A 24,438-nucleotide genomic window follows, 5' to 3' on the forward strand; every position below is an offset into this window, starting at 1 on the left:
AGAAACTTGTGCTCTAAATGAAAATGTATGCAACTGGCAGTAGTTTAACTTTATTAATCTCTAAAGATTGAAGAAGGTTTAAATTTTCTTAATGATTTTGACATCTATTATCTATGTGGTGATTGCTATGCAAAATGTGTTCATAATATAAAAGCTGAATGAATAAATACAATCCAATTTAATAAGATAGTAGCTCTAATTTTAAACTATGATTTAAAATGATATATGCATATTAGCTAATTTATAACTATTTATTAGTATCCCATCAATCATGAAGTCATTTCTAATGCATTTTAGAAACGTGCTTTGCATTAATTTATTAGAAACTTTGGCACAGAAACTATAATCTGAGAAAGTATTCTGTTGTCTTAAAAGCCTATGCATGACAGGGACTAAATTTATTTTCCTATTTATTTCAGTAGGGCAGGGACTTTCTTTCAATCCCTTCTCCCTGCAGAGCTATTTCTTTACCACCTGCAGATGTTTGTAAAAAGGTTTTGTGAAAATTAAAATATGGAGGAGGAGAAAGCATAAAATAAAGGGCAAAACCAAAAATTTATATTGCCTGTTTTTATATAATTATAGAGAACATCATTTTCTATATTTCTGTTACATGTATAATTCTGAACAAAGAGGTAATCCGGGCCTTAAAGAACTTGAGATTCATTAATTCATCCATCAAATATTTATTGAATGCCTACTATGCATCTGTTGTATTCAGAGGGCTGAGCTACAATGGAAAACAAGATAAACTCTTCCTCTAGAACAAACATCCTAGTTGACAGTGGAGAAGAGGTGCCAACCACAAAGAAAGGACATACTTACGAAGGAAAGATAACTATTTGTTGTGATACTCTAGTTTTTAATAAGTAAGCAAATACTCGGGCTGGGGATGTGGCTCAAGCGGTAGCGCGCTCGTCTGGCATGCGTGCGCCCCGGGTTCGATCCTCAGCACCACATACCAACAAAGATGTTGTGTCCGCCGAGAACTAAAAAATAAATATTAAAAAAATAAGTAAGCAAATACTCAAATTGAGGAAACATTTTATCTTTCTGTACACAGTAGTAGGCATAATAATAATAATAATAATAACAGGTGGAGTAGAATTGGTGATGGTTTTCTTACATTGGGAATTTGAAAGAAAACTGAGAGCAGATTTTTTTGCTAAGATTATCTTGATTGGAAGGATAAGGTCATCACAGTTTCAACTGGATAATCCCATTAACAGAATTGGTGCTTATAATACACAATTGTGAAACCAGTTTGCTTGGTCTGGGTTCTTTCTCTTACTAGCAGTGGCTTTGGGCATATCACTTTGCTTTTCCATGCCTCAGTTTTCAGAAGAGTAGAAATTAAAAAGAGCATCTACCACCAATGGTACAGAATAGAAGATACAGAGACAAACTCACATAAACACAGTTATCTCCTATTAAACAAAGGGGACAGAACATTCTCTGGATAAAAGATAGCCTATTCAACAAATGGTGCTGGGAAAAACAGAAAGCTACATGTAATGAAATGAAATTAAACCTCTATCTTTCACCCTGCAAGAAACTCAACTCAGATGGATCAAAGACTTAGGCACAGAGACCTTGTGCCTACTAGAAGTAAAAATAGGTCCAAATCTTCACCACATCAGCCTAGGATCTGACTTCCTTAACAAGACTCCTACAGCACAAGAGTAAAATCAAGAAACAATAAATGGGATGGATTCAAACTAAAAAGCTTCTTCTCAGCAAAAGAAACAATCAGTAATGTGAAGAAAGAACCTACAGAATGGGAGGACATCTTTACCACCTGCACATCAGATAAAGTATTAATATCTAGGACATATAAAGAACTCAAAACACTTAACACCAAAAAAAAAAAAAAAAACCAAGTAATCCAATCAATAAATGGGCTAAGGAACTGAACAGACATTTCACAGAGGACGAAATACAATTGATCAACAAATATATGAAAAAATGTTCAACATCTCTTGCAATTAGAGAAATGCAAATCCAAACTATTCTAAGATTTCATCTCATTCCAGTCAGAATGGCAATCATCAAGAATATAGGAAACAATAAATGTTGGTGAGGATATGGGGGAAAAGGTACACTCACATTGCTGGTAGGACTGCAAATTGGTGCAACCATATCAAAAGCAGTATGAAGATTCCTCTGAAAACTTAGATTGGAATCACCATTTGATCCAGTTATCCCACTCCTCGGTTTACACCCAAAGGACTTAAAATCAGCATACTATAGTGACCCGGCCACATAAATGTTTATAGAAGCTTAATTCACAGCCTATGAAACCAACCTAAGTGTCCTTCAATAAATGAATGGATAAAGAAAATGTGATACACACACACACACACACACACACACACACACACACACACATTACTCAGCTTTAAAGAAGAATGAAATCATAACATTTGCTGGTAAATGAACGGAGTTGGAGAATATCATGCTAAATGAAATAAAAAAAACTAAAAGGCTGAATGTTTTCTCTGATACGCAGATGCTAATTCACAATAAGGGGGGCTGCTAGGAAGAATAGAATTATTTAGATTAGGTAGAAGGGAGTGAAGGGAATAGAGGGGATAAGGGAATAGGAAGGACTGTAGAATGAAACAGACATTATTACCTTATGTATATTATATTATATGTTACCTTATGTACATATATGACTGCACGACCAGTGTGATTCTACAACATGTATAATCAGAAAAATGAGAAATGATACCCCATTTTTGTATTATACATTAAAGTGTATAAATGCATTCTATTATCATGTATAACTAATTAAAAAGAATAAAGAAATTTATAAAGTAAAAAAAATAAAGAAAAGAGCATCTACCTTTTTATGGTGTTATTTGGATTAAATGATTTAATAAATGAAAAGTGCTTAGAATGCAACTTGGCACAAAGAAAGCCATATAACATTTGCTGTTGTCATTAGTGCTCACACCTGATCAACAAGGAACATGTACTGAGCTTGCCTGTGATTCTAGCTGAGTGTCCCTAGCATCACAGTGGACTATGAAGCTTTGACAATTTCCGTGGGAGATGGACAGAAGAAGATGTTAGACTTATTATTTTTTCTCTATAATTTGTGGTGTACTGTCTATATTTCATTTTGTTAATTTTAGCAATTTAGTTAACAAAAATGGAAGATTAGGTAAATTGGCAGAGCTGCTATGAAGGGTCAGAGGAAAGCCCAGTGAACAGAGCAGGTCCTGGTGTCAACCCCCATTATTCCACGCATAACCCATGTTTCCCTGGCTGTGACTTTGCCATGTTGATTAAGCTCCAGAATTTTCAGGTTTCAATTCAATGTTTAAATTTGTGTCTTGATTTTCTCTTTCAGAAAGTGGATATTTTAGTGTCTACCATATTAGACTCTCTTTCTGTAAATCTCCTTGTTAGAGTATTAGTATTAGAGAATTTGAACAGGAGGGATCACCTAGTCAAAACAGTTTTCCTAACTAAAGGAATCAGAGGCTCGATAGGATAAGTTACTTGACCAAGATAATCAGATGGGAACATATATCTAGGTCTACAACTGGATTTTCTGATATCTTTAAATAGTATTCAGAATTTGCAATGCTTTCTTTAGTGTGTTCTATAGTAATAACTTTTTGCACCTAAAGCTTAGTCACTTGAAGATTGCAGGATGGCTGTGGCTCAGCTGGACACTGCTTGGGTTGCCAGGCTCAGGCTCATCTCTCTGTCTTTCTTCCTGGGATGCAGGCCAAAGGAGCTACCCTGTGTTATGACAATCTCATGGTGGAGAACAGAAGATTACGGGAGAGATTGAAACCATTCATACTACTTAAAGCTTCTGCTAGGATCTGCTTATGTCAACTGGGATTATAGGAAAAATAAGAGAAATAAATATTAAAACACATACAATAGATCACATTCTGCTTGGGCCTTACCTCTATACATTTATTATTCATGCATTCCTTTATGTATCTACCTGTTCTTGAAACAGGTACCGAGAACCCTCAATAGTTAGCTGCTCCATTTACTAAGGTCAGTCCCTGGCCACAGCCCTAAGTCAGTGCAATGGAGAAGGATGGTCTGCCTATTGGAAATTAAGACATAAATATCTACACATACTAGTGATGAAAAAGTGGTCTTAACTAACAGTTAACCTCATGAAAGTACAACTTTATTGTTGTACTTTCTGACTACTACAAAATGTATGTACACTACGATAAGCATTAAATATTTTAGTAGTAATGATTTTGTTGCTTCTTGGGAACTTTCCTCTTTATCTCAATAATTTAATACCTTCCTTTTTATCTCAATAATTTCATTCTAGATTGTAAATCAGAAATTATGGCCATCTGCTGTGTGCACCTCAGTTTCACTATCTGTAAAATAACTTCAGCACCTGTCCTGTCTACTTTATTGGTTGTTGAAAATATACATAACACCTAAAAGATGCTTACTATGTGATGGGCACTGCCCTGAACCTTTTTCCATGGGTTAACAAATTTAATTTGTACATCTCTATGAAGTACATTCTATCATTATCACCAATTTATAGATGAAGAAACTTGAGGCACAAAGAGATTAAGATAACTTGCCTGAGGTCACACAGCTAGAAAGGAAAGACTCTGGGATTTATAGTTGGATAATCTGTCTTAAACTTATTTGCACATCTATCCCACCATACAATAAAAAAGAATGTGTAAAAAATGCATCACAAACTCTAATAAAAGAATATAGGGGGCTGGGGCTGGGTCTCAGCAGTAGTGCACTTGCCTGATATGTGTGAGGCACTAGGATTGGTTCTCAGCACCACATATAAATTAAAAAAAAGTCTAACAAAAGCTAAAAAAAAGAATATAGGATAGAGATTTCATTTATCATTCTTTTTAAAACAAACATTGTAGCATCTGTATGTTTTAAAGCATTACTGAAAAAGAAAACTGAGCTGCAGTGTGTTAGCCCCACTCCATCTTCATCTTCATTGTGTTTCCTATTTTCTGAAAGGGCTGATGAGGAGAAGCCACTCAAGGAGAGCCCATGTCAGGGGCAGACTTAGTGGTGTCATCTGCTTGGAGTTTTGGTAACCTGTAACTATAACTTCCAGGCATGGAACAATGGCCCTGAATTAAGCATATTCATTTTAATCTTTATAATGATCCTCTAAGGAGTTTTGTATTCTGCTGTACAGACGAGCAAACTGAAGGTTAGAGAGGACAAATTGCTTTGCAAGTAAGTAGCCCAGCTCATTTCCATCCCAAGACCAAGTCTACGCACTTCCCCACCATGCTGCCTCTCAAGGGAGAGGCTCAGGGTGAACTCATTTTCACCGTCAAGGGACATTCTTTCCGCAGGTCCTTAAGGATGTTTATTGAAGCTTTCTTGAATTGTGATAGAAAAATGCTTCATGAACTTAAAATGAAGACCTCTAAATTATCACCATATCAAAACAATTTTTATTTCCAAAAGTAATCAAGTAACATAAATTGGGCTTTAGCAAATTCATGATAGGATTGGATGTTGGGCACGTGATTCAAAGTCTAATTCAGCAGCTTTTGGAAGTTTGCTAACCCCTTAGACTTGTTTGGATAGGAGGAAGAAACACAGGTTTACGATCTTTCCACTGGGATTACAGGGGAAAATAAGAGAAATAAATATTAAAACCCATACAATAGTTCACATTCTGCTTGAACCTTACCTCTCTATATTTATTATTCATGTGTTTATTTATGTATCTACCTGTTCTTGAAACAGGTACCAAGAACCCTTAGTCTAATCGGTTGCAGAGCTTAAGACATCAAACTATCGGGGGTTCACTCTCAGCTCTGTTACTTAATAGCTGAGCTGAGTAACCTTAACAAATTATTTAAGTCAACTTTGCCTGATTTTCCCACATCAGGGCTGATGTTAGAATTCACTGAGTTAATGTATACCAAGCTCTTGGCACCACATTTGACAGACAATAAAAACTTCATATTAGTCATGATGATGATATAGTTTTGTGCCTGTTTGAGGATAATAAAGAAATTAAGACATGGTTTCCACAATCAAAGGGCTCAAAGTTCAGTGGGAGAAGTATAGTGAAAATATAGAGGAACAATTTGCAGAATGAGTTTAATAATAAAAATGGAGATACAGTGGGGTATTAAGGACCTAGGAGCTGTTCCTGTTGCTGTGTTTCTGGCATAGGCCAGGAGGCTTAAGAAAGGAAGAGATGCCTGAGCCCAGGCTTGAAAAATGAATTAGTCTGTAATAGATAAATACAATGACATTCTAGTTATACTTAGTAGTTTATGTAAATACACAGAGATGGGGTACAAACAGAATAGTACCTTCAAGGAATTATAAATAAGTGTTTAAAAATTCAGGATAGGGTGCAGCAGAGAATTCTGTTATAGGACCTGAACTTCAGACAATGGAGTACATTTGAATTTTAAGGAGGAGAGAAAAAAGTTAGATCTACATTTTAGAAAGAGTACATTGGTAACCATGGAAGAAAGACAGTAAGCCTGGAGACTGAGAAAGTAGCATATGACCTTATTTCAACCAGGAAAGAGAGATGAGGGGTCACTCAGCAAGGTGACGCAGTTGGGACGAAGACCGATGGGACACAAAGCTCAGTCAGAGATAAGAAATTAAGAAGAGAAAGGAATCAAGGGTGATCCTCAAATCTGTTGCTTCAGAGTCTGGTTTTCAGGATGGTGGTGCCATTCACTGGGATGGAGAATTCAAGATAAGAGGAAACTTGGAGAATAAGAATATGTGAGTTAAAATTTTATTGGTTTATTTGAGGTTCCTTCAGGCATCCAAAAGATGAGTGAGGGCAGCATCCCAGAGACAGAAAAGTCATCACACATTTCCTACAGTAGTAGAAGCTGAAGGTCTGCAAATAATAAGAACAAGTTGTGACAGATTAAATGATGTCCCGGGTCAGAACCCATATTGAAAAAGCAAACAGAGGGGGAAAAGCCTGAGAAGTTGTAAGACTAATAATGAAGTCACAGTATTAAATAGGGTAAATGTTTCAAAAAGGTGTCAGTTACAAAAATAGACCTTATACACAGCCTGATCATCTTATTATTGAACAGCACTGTAGCACTGGATTTGTTTATTTTAGAGCTGTGAGCAGTGCCTTGTGATAACAACCTAAGAATCTCTGCTGGTTGACAATAGATGGAGATGGTGGATGAAGATTGTGTGTGTCAGAGTTTCACTGCCTGGTTTTGAACTATAGCACTCATATCTACCTCTTCTGTGTCCTGAGCAATTTATTATCTCCATATGTTAGTTTTCTGTCACTGTGAGGAAATATGTAAGATATACACCTAAAAGAGGAAAGATTTATTTTGGCTCATGGTTTCAGAGGTTTCAGTTCATGTTTGGTTGACGCCGTTGCTTTTGGGCTTGTGGGAAAGCAGAATATCCTATCAGGGAGCATGTGGTGGAACAAAGCTGCTCACTTCATGGCAGCTGGGGAGTAAAAGAGACAGAGGTGAAGAGGTTGTGGTCCTAACAGCTCCTTCAAGGGCATACCCTAGGGACCTGACTTCCTTCCATTAGGTCCCACCTCCTAAAGGTTCTACCACAATAGCACCACAGGCAGGTGACGAAGCCTTTAGTTGTTCTTTGGGGATATTAAAGAACCAAACCATAGCACTCCATAAACTTTATTTTTTTTTTGTAAAATAGCAAAAAATTTCATATTTCATAGTGTTATTATAAAGATTATTAAAGTATTTCATAAGAAAGCACTTTTGCACTGTGCTTGCTTAAAGAAGTACTTAATAAATTTTTATTATTATGCATGAAGAATGTTACGTTTTGCATGGAAAGACAGAGATGTTGGCCCATCTTGCATTAGAATGTGTACTTTGAATGATTCTCTGAGAGTAATGATGGATTTTACTGAGTAATTCTCACTTGTTTAGCTGATTCACCCCTGAATGGGTAAGAGTGAATTGGAAGAGAATTGGCCAGCATTTGAAGTGTAGGTTGTGACCAGGTCCAAAAAGTAGGAGCTCCGATGTCTATAGACAGGAGAAGATAGATCTTCCAGTTCAACAAGAGAAAGCAAATTTGTCATTTCTTTACTTTTCATTCTATTCAAGCCCTCAGTGGATTGTATGATGCTGGCCCACAGTGGTGAGGGTGATTCTTCTTTAATGATTCAAATGATAATCCTTCAAGAAATATCCTCACAGACACACTGATAAATTCTATTTTACTAGTTCTCCGGGCATCCCTTAGTCAACTCAAGTTGACGCGTAAAATAACGGCCCCAGTACCCTTTGTCTAATACATGTTTGAAATAAACAGCAGAAACATCTTTTATCATGGATCCTTGTTTAATATGGTGAGAATTTGGAAGGATAAGAGCTACATGTTTTTAGAAATGAGAATGAGTAATTAGCAAATTAGTTCCCTTGAATATGTTAAAACAAGGTAAAAAATGGAAGGAGACAATATTCTATTGTGAAAGTAAATTAGCTTATACACAAAAATAATTCTTTGTAATGGAGAGGAAAATTAAAAATAAAAAATTAATCTGAAGTCATTTTAATTACCATCCATTACATTTCTTAATGATTTTCATGTTTACTTTGTTTAATGGGTCCACTAATTACTGGAACTCAGTGAGGCAAAGGGGAACAAGAATTGAGGCTCACATTCTTCACCAGGAAGGTTTTTTTTGAGAGTTCTGGAAGTTTTGAGGAGAAGTAACATTCAGAAAGCTTTGAAATATGTAACATCCTACTGAGAAATTAACAAATTGTCATCTTTTTTACTCTTCTTCAATCAGGAAACAGGCAATAAGTGGTTAAAAGTTCCTATAGTTATTGCTATCATTATGTCACCTCCATGACCAGACTTGGATTCCAGCCCTGCAAAAAGCTAGCAGATTACTTGTTGTTTTTCTCATCATTAAAAATATTTTTAAAAATCTTTAAAACTTCTTGTAGTTCACATTTCACTTTCTATTTTCCCCATGAATTTTCATTAACATTAACAGAACACTAAAATTTGCAAGGAATGTCTAACCTAATATTGTCCTTTCAGAGGAATCTCATAATTTGAAGCTTCAAACATCCTATGAACAGTATCCTGTAGAACCAACTTATTCCATTATTGAGTAATTCACTTTTATTTGAAATTGTTTTTTTGTGTGTGTTTAGGAGGGGTACTAAGACATTTTGTTATTTATTATTTCATTTGTGCATGTATTTATGTCTACAAAATGTTTTAAATTGACTTAAAATAACAAAACAGTATAAAATACAGCTAATTATAAAAACGACAAAATCAGTGAAAAAGAACAGAGAAATAAGTCTTGCTGTGCCTCTACTGGGAGATAATTATCACAGTTTAGAAATCAGTTTAGCGAGGGGTTCTCTGGCAGATAAGGTAAGGTAAAAAGGGAAACATTATGCTTCTCATGGGCTTATGAAAGATAAGATAAATTGTGATTTTAAGAATTAAATTAAAAGAGAAATGAGTTTTATGAGTTCTTAATATAAAGAATATCAAGTATCACACTGGACAATGTTTTGAGCAAACTCTGTAGCCATTGTCTGTAGATAGTTAATTTTTAAATTGTTTCTCTAAAAATTCTAGAAGCATTATATGTATGTTCTTATTTTAAAGGCAATATACCTTTATGACAGTTGGTTTAGAAAACAGATGTAATAAACACCCACAAATCTGCCAGTCGAACGGTTATTTTCATGTTGGCAAATTTAATCAGCTTTGCCCATATGTAATTATGGCTTCCACAAGGAACCTCAGCTGGATTCCTTTAATAGTAAATGGCTCCAGGACATATGAGCTGCCAGATATATCCTCATGTTTGCAATTATAATATTCTGTAAATTTTATATCCCCTCATTTCACTTAATACATTATTTCTAGATAATTTTTGCAATTATACAATTTTTAAAATTAACTTGATTTTTGATTTACTACAATTTAATAGTTATTTCATTCTATAAGTATACTGCATGAACATCCTAATGCATATTGCTTTTCCTCTTTTGGTTGATTAACTGTGCTGTTTTAGTTTCCTATACAGTTGTTTTTATTAAATTTCATGTTGGAAAATGGGTCACAATAATGGACATTATAAGAACCAATTTTTTTATTTGTGTGTGTGTGTGTTGATGTATTTACCAGTAAGGATGTTTTTGATGATATTGCTTATTACATTTTCTGTGTTTTCTTTATGAGGATCTATGTGAGAAATTTCTTTCTCATTTTAATACCTGAAATTAATAGGTGTGTGTGCGTGTGTGAGTGTGTGTGTGTGTGCATGCACGTGCACATGAATGCTTTGGACTAATAGTTTGTTAATATTTCCTTCTGAGAATCAGGTAACTGAATATTTTTCCTTATTTACCATGAGCTGCTAGAAAAGCACATGGCCAAATCTTTGGTCTACATCTCATCAGTTTGGATGGGCATCTGAAGCCACCCATGTAAAACATAATCAGCCTTATCCTAGAGTCATTGTCCTGTCCTTTACCCGCTCTTGCTTCATCCACATATGTTTCTTATATCTTTTTATAATAGAACAATATATTCTTTATTTTCTTAAACTTTTAGGGTCCTGGGGATTGAACCCAGGATGCACTTGGCCACTGAGCTACACTCCTATCCCTCATCCACTTATTTTAAATTTTATTTTATTTTGAAACTTATGCAAGCCTTTGAAGCTTTCTGAAATAAGGCAGGGACTAACTAAATAAATGCATGTAAATATTTAAATTATTTCCTTAGGGTAAGTTTTGAAAAGTAGAAGCACTGGCTCCTATGTTGCATTTTGTCTTAACCCAGTGAAAGATTTTCTGCAGGAAACTGAGAAAATATAATTCGAGTATGTTAATTTCTGGTGATTTATTGCAGATATAATACTTTGTGAGAAGTTAGAGTCCCAAGAGGAATAAAGAGTCAAGCTATGTTTTTTTGGAGTTTCTCTGCAATATCAGACACTGCAAAAACCGTTTTCATGTGAAACTGTGTTAGACTTTCAATTAAATTAGCTGACAAAATATTGAATGCTACAATTACGTATTGTTAATTTACCCTTCTGATTTAGACGCCAGATATACAAACAATAAAATCGACATTCTGTTCTGAAAATTTAGGAGCCAGCTAAATTGGATTAAATTTAGGAGTCAGAAATTGATGCAGGGGTGGAGGGTTGGCTTCTTTCCACGAAGGGTTGAATTATAAGGGTCTTGAGAGTAGGACCAACATTTTCCTCAAAAAATGCGACAAGCATTTGAACAGATACATGGTTCAGGGCACAATTTCTGTGCTTCATGGCATGGAAGAGAGAACTTGATTTTTGTCTGTAAAGGTTTCTGATTTCTGATTCTGTTTCCTCTGTAACCTCAGCTGGGCTTCTAGACTTGTAACAATCCTGGAAGTCCCCAGGACACGGGAGCTCTCAGCCATATCCTCGAATAACTGTTTCAGTGAAAAGCTTTTTTGAGTCATCTGAAATAGACATTTGAACCTTTGCCTGATGGCTTGACCAGTTTAAAAGTAAAACTTACTAACCAACATCCATAGCACAGTGAATATTCTTTACTAGGAGCCAGGGATATTCTGCACCCACTAGTTGAGTTATATGCATAGAAAGAATCAGTTCTGTTTGTTCTCTTTGGCCTCAATGGATGTTGTTTCCCCCAGAAAAGGAAAGAGCCACTCTTTTTTTTTCTTTAAATACATTATGTATTTATTTATCTTTATGTGGTGGTGAGGATCAAACCCAGTGCCTCACATGTGCTAGGCAAGCATTCTACCACTGAGCCAGAACCCCAGCCCCAAGAGGGCAACTCTTTAACATGATGCCACGTCAATGTTTTAGACAGATATAATTTCTCCTTTCAAAGTGCTCATACTGGAGTTCTACTCTATAATACTGAGCAAGAATTCAGTATAGAATAAGTACCTGTCTTGAATTCTACTTTAATGGGGAATGCAGCCTAATAACTCAATTATGTGTTATTTACTTATTAGTGAAGAATTAACTCAGCATAACTTCTGAGGCAATATTGTGGAGAGAGTCATGGTTTCAAAATGTACAAACAAATCCCCCAAAGACCAAATAAACAAGAGTTTGTAAGTACAGAAATCTTCTCACCTGGAATTAATAGCAATTTCTTCACTGAATATGTTGGGTAGCCACTGGGCTCTCTAGGCATTAGTTGCAGAGAGTAGAAAATGTTACTTTGGAAGTGCCTCTTTTCAGTAGACAAAGCTATTTGATAATACTGATATTGTAATACCCGAACTTGCACATTGCACATTAGAAATATCTATCATCCTTTGTGAACAATGACACTCAAACTATCCCTGTGGGGTATATAGATAAGATCATTATTCTCATTTTCTAGATAAGGAAACTGAAATGAAATTCCTTGCCTAAGGTCAAAGAACAAATCACTGGCAGAATAAGATTAGGGCAGAGAGTTCTTGATTTTCAATCCTTTGCTCAATCAATGGAGTCATATTGTTTTACTCACTATGGGAACAGATTATTATCAGTCAGTAGGAATAAGACTGTGCCCAGATGATGCCAGAAGACCTGCTGAAAAATGAAAATCTGTTCACTCAACCATTCATTTATCTATAAAATACCAAACTACTTGTTAGACTGATATTTTTCACTGAACTGACTAGGCGTCTTTGTGTCTTTCAGAGACAGCTTCTAACTTCATGTCTATGTTGTGTTCCAAAGTTAGTTTCTGTCTTTTAAAAACCTAATTTTGGAATATCTTGGCTTTCATAATTATTTAATAGGTTCTGAACAATATGTGACCTGTGTTGTAGAGTTGGGACAGATTTATGAAAGTACCTTATGATAAAATCTCACAGCACTCCTTTATTTTGTGCCAGATAACCTGTTTTTTACTTCTGTAGCAATGTGAATAAGACCTCAGCCTTAGGAGAAAGCTGGGCCTGTGTACCTGTCATCAACTACATATAAATGCATTTGGATCTGGCAAAATAGGACTGAAATCTCAGACCCCATCTGAGTTTACCTGGATATCTTCAGCTACTCTGGTTGTAAAGCCAGCCAAATAAGTGACCTGTGGTATAATCCACAGGGAAAATAATGTGCAGAAATAGATGAACTCTTTCAATATTCAATGAACATTTTTCATACTCTTCATACATGCTTACATATGGCTCTGCAATATATCCTAATTCTTGGACATGTTCTGGTAGATTAATCAGTTGACAGGTGAAGCACTTCCCCCTAAGTCAAATAGCAAACATGAGAGTAAAGATGTAAACTCAGGATCCCTAGTCTGTTCACTCAATTCAATCATGACGCCACTGACTTTGTTGATGAATGATTCCATTACATTTTATAGTTAGCCTTATATATTTTTGAGGTTGAACTACTGAAATGCTTAAATAATCTGAACACATAGTAATTCACAATAAAAAATGGCATAAGCATTATCATTTACTTATAATACATAGGATTTGGAATAGTTTTGGTTCAGTAATAAAGAGCACAATACATTACAGAAGGAAAAGCAAATTCTTTTCTGCCTTGTTCTAAGACCCATGAATTCATTTTTATTGAGAAAGAGAATTTGCAAATGTATGGACTCCACTACTAAAACACTTAAAATTACTTTTAAAACATAGTTATATGCTGGGTGCGATGGCACACACCTATAATCCCAGCAGTTCGGTAGGTTGAGACAGGAGGATCTCAAGTTCAAAGCCAGCCTCAGCAAAAGTGAGGTGCTAAGCAACTCAGTGAGATCTTGTCTCTAAATAAAATACAAAATCAGGCTGGGGATGTGGCTCAGTGGTCAAGTGCCCCTGAGTTGAATCCCTGGTACCTCCCCTCCCCCCAGAAAAACACCATATTTATATATTTTGTATTTGATTACTTAAGAATTTTGTAATATTAAAGGTATTCATCTTGACTACACCGTACTTAGTTTCCCTGATGTTTCTGTTATCTGATTTTAAAAGAATGTATATATTTCAGTCTTATTTAAATTGAAACCTTGAATGAACCACATATAAATGGTCATGATGCTAGATAGAGGTATGTTGAAAAGTCAAAAAGTTAGATATATACCTTAATTGGCTATCCCAGTATTTATATCCTTGGGCTAAGTTTTTCTTCTTTTAAAAGTAAGATTCCAGGTTACTCTTAAGTCTTGAAAGTCTTTGTGTGATTGTCTATTTAACTTTGTAGTGGACACTTCAGAAACTTATATTTCACTTAAAATCCAAGAGTTGATGACATCATTCATTCATTTCATAAGTATTTATGTAAATCACCACTCTGTGCCAAGCTTCGACTAGGTATTGAATCAGTACAGCAGAGCCCTTATCTTCACAGAGATACCTTTACAGTGATAAGTGTCATCACAATTAAACAGTGTTATATGATAAAATGAAGAGCTTGGGTGGGTAGGAAAGGCTGGTTTAGGATCTAAATTGATACCCAGAGGAAGGTGCTAACTGCTAGACAATTCATAGGAAAATATTAAAGTATCGTTCAAGTGTTTCAAGATGAAGATTATTTGTTTTGTGAATGGACCTTAAAAAAAGGAGAGAGAGAGAGAGAGAGAGAGAGAGAGAGAGAGAGAGAGAGAGAAAGGAGAGAGATTTCAGAATTCTGTGATCCTGGGAGAGGAAAAAAACAACTATCACAAATAGTTGAACATGAAGGTGGAAATATTTGGAAATTAAAGAATTTTTTAAAGCCTACTTTTGAAATTTTAATAATAAAAAAATCAAAGCCCAGAGAGCTTGACATATTTTTGGTTGCATACTAGATAAATTTTAACCAGTGTCTCCAGTCTCCTACTCTAATGCTTTTCCTATTAAATAAAATCACTCTTATTGTGCTTAAAAACCCTAGATGTATTGCCAAATTTTGGGTTTATAGTTGAGAGCTTAAACCTGTATCTACAAAGATCTGGCAAACATTTGCTTGGGCTTTCTTTATAATCAATAGCAATTGCCAAAGCCATATCAATCATTGTGATTTGCATCCCTTACTAAGAAAATAACAAGGAGTACTTTAACCCTTCAGTCATCTATTGACTTTAATCTCTAGCTTGCAAACTATTAGATATTTTGTGGTACATTAAAGTGAGATCCATAAATTTGTGTCTAATTTACACATAGTCCACTTCAATTTGGATCCAGAAAATGGTCAATCTTGTTTAAAAAAGGAGAATTTTTTTTATTGCTTTTCATCATTTCCAATTACAGAGCTATTGGCTTACCAGACATCTCAGCTATAATTTATGCACTTTTCTTTTTGATAAATGGCAAGGCTTGAATTTTCAGGCTAGTAATTTATATAAATTGCAGGTATACTTTATATTTTGCTACCCTTCTACTTCTAATATTTTTTATTACACTGAGGAGAAATGAATTGAGACTGACATGATATTGTTTACAGCTCTCTTTGATTTTTTTGTTAGCTTTTTAATCCATATACAGAAATCTATTATGAGCTAAGCTCTATATCCTAATAAAAGCCTTCTATTTGGTGATGATTATACAGGGCAATTAACCTTGCCCCAAGAGTCACACAGTCAGTGGGATTGGTAACTTGACAGATCAGAATATCATGATGTATTTTAGCCAGTTTAAAAAAAAATCTGTAACTTAAGAAACTGCTCTTTGGAGAAGTTGAACATACTCTTGCCCTTCGTACTTTAATCAAAAGAATTGAAAGGTAAACATTTCACATATTCAGAGGATGAAATTTTATTGTCATGAACCAGAGGTGTTTTAGTCAATCTGAAACCCACTGGATACCATGAATCTTAGCATCATCAGATCCTGAATTGAATCCTGGCTGTGCTACCCATTCTCTTCTATGAGCAACAAAATTGGTCTGAAAACACCTACCCAGTATGACTGTTATGAAGCTATGACAAAATAATGCAAAATAGTGCTTAGCAGAGTGCTTGGTTCAATAAAAATGAAATGTTTAAATGGAATTTTTGACTGAGGCTATCAAATAAAAGTCAAATTCCAAAGCTAGATCCCCATACCCAGATTTATAAAGGATTTGGTCAAAGATAGATACTGCTGCTCATGGGTTCCTCACATGTGGAAGGCATGGATTTGATGAGAGCATTTTACTGTGTATGGGCACAATCTGAGCCCAGACTCTCTTCCAAGTGATGAGTGGGAGCCCCAAACTAGTGAGAAAGACCTTCAGGAAAGGCCACAAGAAGCTTGCTCTCTGTTCTCTGCTATTGGAGGATAGAACACACGTGCCCAATGTAGGCTGAGAAGTATGCATAGCCTATGGCATTGGGATAGAAGTGCCTTGTGATATCAGCCTTTCCTCCCAGTTATCAATTGGCAAGATAAGAAGTGCCTCATCTCCTGACCATAACTGGGCCTCCTACATGAGCAAATGTGCCAAGGAACTGTAAATAGATGGCCTGGAGGAGCTCAGAGTTCCACCCAAGTGCACTTCTTTTTTTTTTTTTTTTTTTTTTTTTAAAGAGAGAGTGAGAGAGGGGAGAGAGAGAAAGAGAGAGAATTTTTTTTTTTAATATTTATTTTTTAGTTCTCGGCGGACACAACATCTTTGTTGGTATGTGGTGCTGAGGATCGAACCCGGGCCGCACGCATGCCAGGCGAGCGCGCTACCGCTGAGCCACATCCCCAGCCCCCCAAGTGCACTTCTGTCAGAGGGTGAGGAGAGACCTCGTGGGGTGAAGTGTGGTAGATGAACTGCCAAAGAAAGAGCTGAGAAGCCATAGGGTGCAGGCAGCCTAGGAAAACCTGCCTCTTGGGAGCTGTAATGGGGGGTCCTGCAGGGATGAGAAAGCTCTAGAGGGCCTATCTGAGTGCCCACAGGGGAGTCAGCTGGAAACGTTGTCCGCATGCTCTGCCTGTGAAGCCCACTGATGTGAGACCCTTCTATGTGTGGGCTTCCCATTCTTGCCCTTCCTTCTTCTGCTTCTTCCCTGAATACTCAGAACTCAGCAAGCAATGCCAAGGAGAGGGAGCAACTCTAGAGAGAGAAATAGAGAGGAAGCCACCTAGACCACTTTTTACGTGACTGCCCTTCAGCTGGAAGCAGGCCTGGGCTGTAAAGGGGAGAACATTGGGCATTTTAATCAAGGAGTAGAGTGAATTGTGAGTGTGTTTCTGATTTTAAGTAGGACTGTCTGATACCTATAAGTGAGAAGCAAATCTTTTCTGGAGCTTTTATCTAGGGATACGGCCGTGTAATTGCCATGGAGTACAAACTAAAGAGTGTTGGGAAGAAAATGAAAGGTATGCTATTAAATTATAGTTGTGTTAGTCTGCTGTATTGGTTACTTTATTGTTGTTGATACTGTTATAGGCTACCTTCAAATTTAGTATTGAATTCCTGTAGTTGCTATTTTGTTTGCTATTCCCCCTGCATTTTTCTGGCTTGTAACAAATATCTTATACCACAAGTCAACCCATTCAGTGATTTAAAGGAGCATTTTTGCAGCTAGGTTTCTCACAGTATTTACCAGAAAATTTATTTGGTTAAAGTTAATGTTCTATGAATACTTGATTGAGATTTCCTATACCCAACATGAGAATTAGGTGGCATTTACTTTAACTTTGCAGACTTAAATATTTCAGCAGCATGCACCATGATGTAGCATTTTGGGAACTTGAACATGAACAGAGGCAGATAACTATTCTCTTTTAGTGTTCTTTTAAATTGATGTATAGTCACATAACAAAAGTACACAGTTCATAAGCATTTAACAAATATTTACATAATATATCCAGGTAACCAATACTTAGTTACTGTGTGGGATACTGCTGATACCTCACTCACTGACTCCTCATATCAATGATTTTGGGTCATTTTAAACTTTTTAATAATGGAATCATATGTAAAATTGTGAGATTCATTCATGTTAAGTGTAGTCGATTGTTTATTTGAAAATCTGTATTGTATTCCACTTGACAAATAAGCAATAATATATTAATTTATTCTATATCTTAGTTTATGGCATTTGGGTTGTTTTTGTGCCACCAAAAGCATTCTTATATATGTGCTTTGGCAAATATATTGTGCATTTTTGCTGATTTCATATGTGCTGGTAGAGTTATTATAGACAGGACTATATTCAACCTTAGTACATAATAACTTAAAAAATAGAAAAGCACTGGGGATGTGGCTCAGTTGTTGAGTGCCCCTGGGTTCAATCCCCAATACCAAAAAAAAAAAAAGTGATAAAATTATGCTTTGCTCAACTATGTATAAGAAGTCATTCCACTATACCTAGCCAGGTGTGCACCAATTGTTTTTTTTTTTTTTTTTTTTTTTTTTTTTTGTGAAGAAATTCTTTTCCTAGCCATGGGCATACCTTCAGTACACCTCCATGTTGGGATGAGAACATCTTCTTTCCTTTCATGAAAGTTTTGCTCCAGTTAAACCTGGTTATTGGAGCATAAGTTTCTATATTTAGAAGGAACTCAGAAAGCTACATTCACAGTAAATGCTGTTCAATGCTCATCAATAACTTTGCTAAGTGAAAGAATAGGTATGAATTGCACCAGTCAATATTTTGAATGCAAATGCAGAAAACCCAATTCAAACTAATTTAAGCAAAAAATAATCGACTCTTGCAGCTGTAAAGCCAGAATTGGCTGGCTCCAGGGGCTACCTCTCTCCTCATGTAAGCTTGCTCCATGCTGGAGGCAAGGATTCTGCCAATAGCTCCAAATTCCCATCAGTAAAAACAAAAACAAAAACAACAGCAGCAATAAAACTCCTCTTGACCTCCTGGAGCTCCCTGAAGTGAACCCTGGAATTGGTGCTCCTTGGATTTAACTGGTCTGATTAGGCCTCCCTCAACTCAAGGTGGGCACCAAGTCTCTCTGCATCATATGTTCTTAGAGAAGCAATGGTTTTATGCGAAAGATTGAAGTGCCAATAACAGAAGAAAGAACAATGGTTGGTAGCAAGGAGAAATAATAAAATATTCACTGTAAGTCAGACTACCTAAAAATGATGCAGATTGTTTATTCTCTCAGATCCTATGAGATTTATCTTTGGATTAGTCAAAGCTGCAGGAAATTTGCACATGTGAACTGCATCATTTTAGGACCTGTGGAATTGCTTTTATTGAGCTGTGCTGGGACATTCTGGTATCAGCCTACATTGAGGCCAGTGAGTACAGTGAGTGGCCCTGCAGAGTCCCTTATAACATTGTAAGATAGTACTGAGGACCCTCTTTGTTCTATTTCAGTCTCATGTTATCAAACTCCATGGAAAAATTACCAGAAAGAGTTCAACTGTTTCTAAACACCTTTGTGATTTTATCACAGGGACACTGTGATTTCTGAAACTGACAAGATTTTTTTTACCTTGAATTTCTGGAATAAGAGTTAATTTTATGGCTTTTTTAATCAAGTGTAGTCCTCAAAGCATGGAATGGTTTTAGTATTAACCTCACTTCTTTATTTTTTATCTTGTACTTCCTTTAGTGCTAGGATCTTGAAATTCTTTTTCCTTTTCTCCTTCCTTCCTTCCTTCCTTCCTTTTTTCCTTCCTTCCTTCCTTCCTTCCTTCCTTCCTTCCTTCCTTCCTTCCTTCCTTCTTTACTTCCTTCCCTCCCTCCCTCCCGTTTTTCTTTCTTTCTTGATATTTCCTTTAACAAGTACCTATACTATTATTTTGAACAACAGAATGTTAATCTTTCTTTCTGTGTATCCTTGATCAACTTCCTTAACTCTTCTGAGACAAAGTTGAGAAATGTTGAATTCTATATAAATTTCATGCCACACATTGAAAATCTTCACAGAATGATTCTACTTGGCTTTGGCAATAAGTTTATTAACAGGACTTATTTTGGGTTCCAGTTTTAGATGAAGGAGTTGTGAAACACTACAGAATCAGGACACTAGACCAAGGGGGCTTTTTCCTTACCCGGAGAAAAACTTTCTCAACACTGAATGAATTCGTGAACTACTACACCACCACAAGTGATGGCCTGTGTGTCAAGCTGGAGAAACCATGCTTAAAGGTGAACTACTTTCTGCTTTCAAACTGTTTTTAAGTATTTGCCATGTGATATCAGTTCAGGAAAAAGAAATTTATCATTTGTTTACTTAAGGCAGGAAGAGGAAAACTATCTGTTTCATATTCATTTTTGTAAACGAGTTTTATTGGAAGGGATATGCTCATTCATTTACTATTGTTGGCTGATTTTGTGCCATTACAGTGAGTTTCATAGTTGCAACAGAGAAAGTGTGTCAGATGGAAATCTTTACTACGAACTCTAAGGTGGCAGGGGCTTTGCCCGTTTTGTTTGCTGAAGGGCCGATAGTTCCTACTTAAAAATTTTTATTTATTAAATGAATGAACAAACAAACAAATGAAACAAAAATGAGTTGATTTTATTTTGCAAAAATATATAATACATATTTTGCAGAAATGTATACTATATCTAGTTAATACTACAGCCAGAGTTTGAGAAGGCCTTGTGAATGAGTGGAACTCCAATGGAGGCTGAAATTGGGAGGGTTTAGCTGAGCAGAGAGGCGGACACATCATTGCAGACCTGTGTGTGAGCATGGTATTGGCTACAGATGGACATCAAAGTGCAGGATCTGAGAGAGAATGAATCTAAAGAGTTAACAACGCAGAATCTCCGACAATTGTTTTCTATTTTCAAGGAATTAGAATGTAACTTCTAGTGTTTTTGTTTTTAAAAGTAATATTTCCCTCAACAAGTACCTACACTATTATTTTGAACAACAGAATGTTAATCTTCCTTTTTCTCTTACACATATTCTCATTATTCTGCAAAACAGATACAAGTCCCAACTCCTTTTGATTTGTCCTATAAGACCGTGGACCAGTGGGAGATAGACCGCAACTCTGTCCAGCTTCTGAAGCGATTGGGATCCGGTCAGTTTGGAGAAGTTTGGGAAGGCCTCTGGAACAACACTACTCCAGTGGCCGTAAAGACGTTAAAACCAGGTGTGAAAATATTAAAGATTAAATGGCATACGTGGATTTTTATGGGCTCAATTTGCCACTGTAAAATGCCCAAGAGGTCATGGGACAGTCAGTGCTGGCAGCAAACAGGTGTTGTCATCTCTCTTGCCACCCCAGGTGACCATAACATGTGGACAAGCTTTAAAATATAAAGGCCAACACGCTCCTTGGATTAGCTAAGCATAAAAGGTTCTCAGATGAAGATTCCAGCAACACATTTCTTATCTAAAGGATTCAGTCTTCCATTGTCCTTCTTCCCTTTCATTTCTATCTTAGTTAAAAAACAAAAACAAACAAAACAAAACAACAAACAAAAACAAAACAAAAACCCCACTGACTATAAACACTTACTGAAAAGTCAGATGGAACTTTGGTGATATTCAGGGAATAACTGTTTTATGAGATGCCAAATGACTATGACTAAAAGATAAAATGGTTCATCTAAAGAATCCCATATTTGAACTTGCAGGAAGTATTTCTTCTCCTATCTTCACTTATCCCTTTGAAGGCAGAAGAAGTATGCTAAAATGAACAGTCCCTCATTTTTAAAGGTGGGATAAGAGAATTTAGAGAGATTAAAAATAACTTTCCTAAGACTTTGTATTCAAATCTTGAGCAAATTTTTGAACTACTCTCTCAGTTTTATCATTTATGTGATGGGGAATAATAAGATATACCAAGCAGGGTTATTATGAAGATTAAATTAGGTCACTAGTCCAAATGCTTTGCATAATGCTTGGCTCATAGTAGGTAACCAATAAAAATTTTATTATATTATTATTATTATTATTAAACAGTAAATGGCAGAGCTGGGATTTTTGACTTATCACCATTATATCAGACCCCATGGAAGTGACATTCTGTGAAAGTGCAACATCACTGTGGCAGTCTCCTATCTTCCTCTAATAACATAGAAAAGAATAATAACAGCAACAAAAGATTAATCTTCCTTTTTTTTTCTTACAAGCATTTTCATTATTCCACAAAACAGATATGGGTTCCAACTCTACAGGCTAGATGAGTTTTCTGGGGGCCCTCTGTTACTTGCTGAGCCCAGAGTTCTTAGAAATTTGGAAAGCTTCCTGGTGGCAGAACTTGAGCCCTTGGGATTTGCTGGCTGTCAGAGTGTGTAATAGCACTGTTTCCAAACTGTTGAGCTAAGGCACATTGAGGCATCACAGTGAATTCTCAGGGGTCTGTGGGATATTTAAAAGTTTTGAGGTAAACGTTTTCAAAACAACACAAATTGCTACCTTCAGGTAGTTTGTAGATTCAGATTTAGATCGTTACATTCCTTTTTCTGACATCATATTTTTGTGAAGCTGGATTTTTGATGATCACTGTGGACCAATATTGTCAAGATACACACAAAAATTGACACAGATCAGGAAATAAAGATGGTAGAGCTGAACCTGAAGGTCAGAGAGATTTGGGTAACTTGCTAAGATTGCACAGGGAAGAGTAACAGAGCTGAGATTTTTCCAGGATCCAGAACTTCTGTTTGAACTCTTACTTGATTTTGAGAAGTTGTATAGTACTTATATCACTTTAGTAAATAACTGTGGTTAAGAATGAAATAAATATTATTTTTTTCCTCTTAATTTACCTGTATTAATTTTTCAAATGGCTATTAAGTTATTAGGATGGATGCTTCTTAGTTGTTTAGTAATTGAACTATTAAATATGCATTTTAACCTGGCATACTATAAAAATATTACTGATGCACTAAGGATGCCATGGACTGAAAAGGTTGGGACCTTGTGGTGTTATCAGTTAAGAGCATAAAGGTAAACCTGGCTCTGTCCTCTGTAACTTATATAATTTTTTAATCTTTCTGAGTCTCCTCATCTGGACATGTGAATTAAAATAGTCCCCACTTTATAGGATTGTATGAGGATTGAGTAAATATGAATAAAGTATATGCAGTGATTTTTTAATAAACGTTAGGTTCTGTGGTGCTGCTGACAGATGCACACCCTGAATTGTAGATTCACTGGTGCAGGAGTTTAGTTCTAGCATTAACATCTGGCAGAGGAAACAACAGAGAGGCACTTTTAAGGGGCCAGATGCCATCACTCAGGTGAGGACAATCTATTTCAGCATCCAAGATTTTAAGTCATCATGTATATGTGCTTTTAAATCCTAAACTTGTTGAACTATTGAGACATAAATTTTAAATTTATTGTTAATCTAATCATTCCTCCCTCCACCCCCAAAAAAGGAAAAGAAAGAAGAAAAGCGTCAGGCTATGCTTGCTAGTATTGCTTTCTAAGGAAGGCCTTCTGGAGGTCAAAAGAGAACAAAAAATCATCTTTTTATAGTAAAAAAAAAAAGCACAATAGTTTTCTTTCCAACAGGAATAATTATTATTGATTTACAGTGTAATAGCAACAAACAGCTTTGGTGATTGGTTAAATGTCTTCACTTCACTGGGGCCATTTATCAATCTTAGCAGCTATTTATTGCTTAGCAGACTACCATGCAATAAAGATGAGCCTGAAATCAACTCCTGCAGTAGCTATGACAGACAAAAATTAATATTTAATGTTGCATTACTGAGTTGAGATTGGGTCTCTGTTGCTCTACCAGCATAGCCATGAAGGAGTTCCCTGAGTTCTCTACCTACAGAGGCTCCTGGCATATCATGATTTCAGCTCTTGCAGACAGTGTGACTTGGGCATGGTTTAAGTGTCCTGCATAAACAGTCTGAGTGATGATACTAATTCTGTTATCACGGAACCCTTCATGAATCATTATATTTTGAGGGGGGCAGTCATACGGTATCCGTATTTGATCCCAGACAAACTAATTATACCAACCAAGAACAAAGTACTTTATTTTGGTGTCGAAGTCTCTTTTTCTTCCAGTGTTATTTTTCTATTATGATTCCAAATTTTAAACTTATTTGATTATGTGGATTAAATTTAATGTCAGAACTAGAATTGAGGAAACTAAAAAGAAAGGAAAAAATAGAATGGAAAAGAAAATAGAAGAAAACACTTTTTTCCTCTCTAACACCTTATCTCTTTTTTCCTCAGTCAATGAAAAATATTTACAGTTGGTCTGTTTGGTTTTCCTATGAGTGTGCATGTTAATAATAATACATATAATGGTCAGCAATCTTTGAGTACACATTTTCCAGGCATTGTTATTATCCTGTTAATGATTTTCTGATGTTAGTAGGATCACTAGCTGTACTTTGTGGATGAAGAAACTAAAGAAACTGAAGTTCAGAGAGATTTGGTAACCTGCTTAAGATTGCACAGGGAACAGTAACAGAGCTAAGATTTTTTTCAGGTTCCAGAGTTTTGAATGGACCTGGATCCTAAACTTCTGGGCTCTTAAAAGGTAGACTGTTTCAATGTTTATGTGAAATAACCTGTATGTAGGTCATATGAAACTCTTCTTAACTTGACATTAACAAACAAGTCATAGTGCTA

The 24,438-nt window shown here is 35.9% G+C and overlaps 1 protein-coding gene across 1 annotated transcript in view; it reads left to right on the top strand.

Annotated features, from left to right (window-relative positions):
• Positions 1–24,438, top strand: part of Frk (fyn related Src family tyrosine kinase) — a 96,330-nt gene that overhangs the window by 60,614 nt on the left and 11,278 nt on the right. The window contains exons 3-4 of the mRNA XM_026414991.2: positions 19,858–20,021; positions 20,812–20,980. Coding sequence (XP_026270776.1) covers positions 19,858–20,021; positions 20,812–20,980 — 333 coding nt within the window. The remainder of the gene's footprint in view (positions 1–19,857; positions 20,022–20,811; positions 20,981–24,438) is intronic.

The sequence above is a fragment of the Urocitellus parryii genome, chromosome 8 (genome assembly GCF_045843805.1).
Source record: "Urocitellus parryii isolate mUroPar1 chromosome 8, mUroPar1.hap1, whole genome shotgun sequence".
NCBI classification, from domain to species: Eukaryota; Metazoa; Chordata; class Mammalia; order Rodentia; family Sciuridae; genus Urocitellus; species Urocitellus parryii.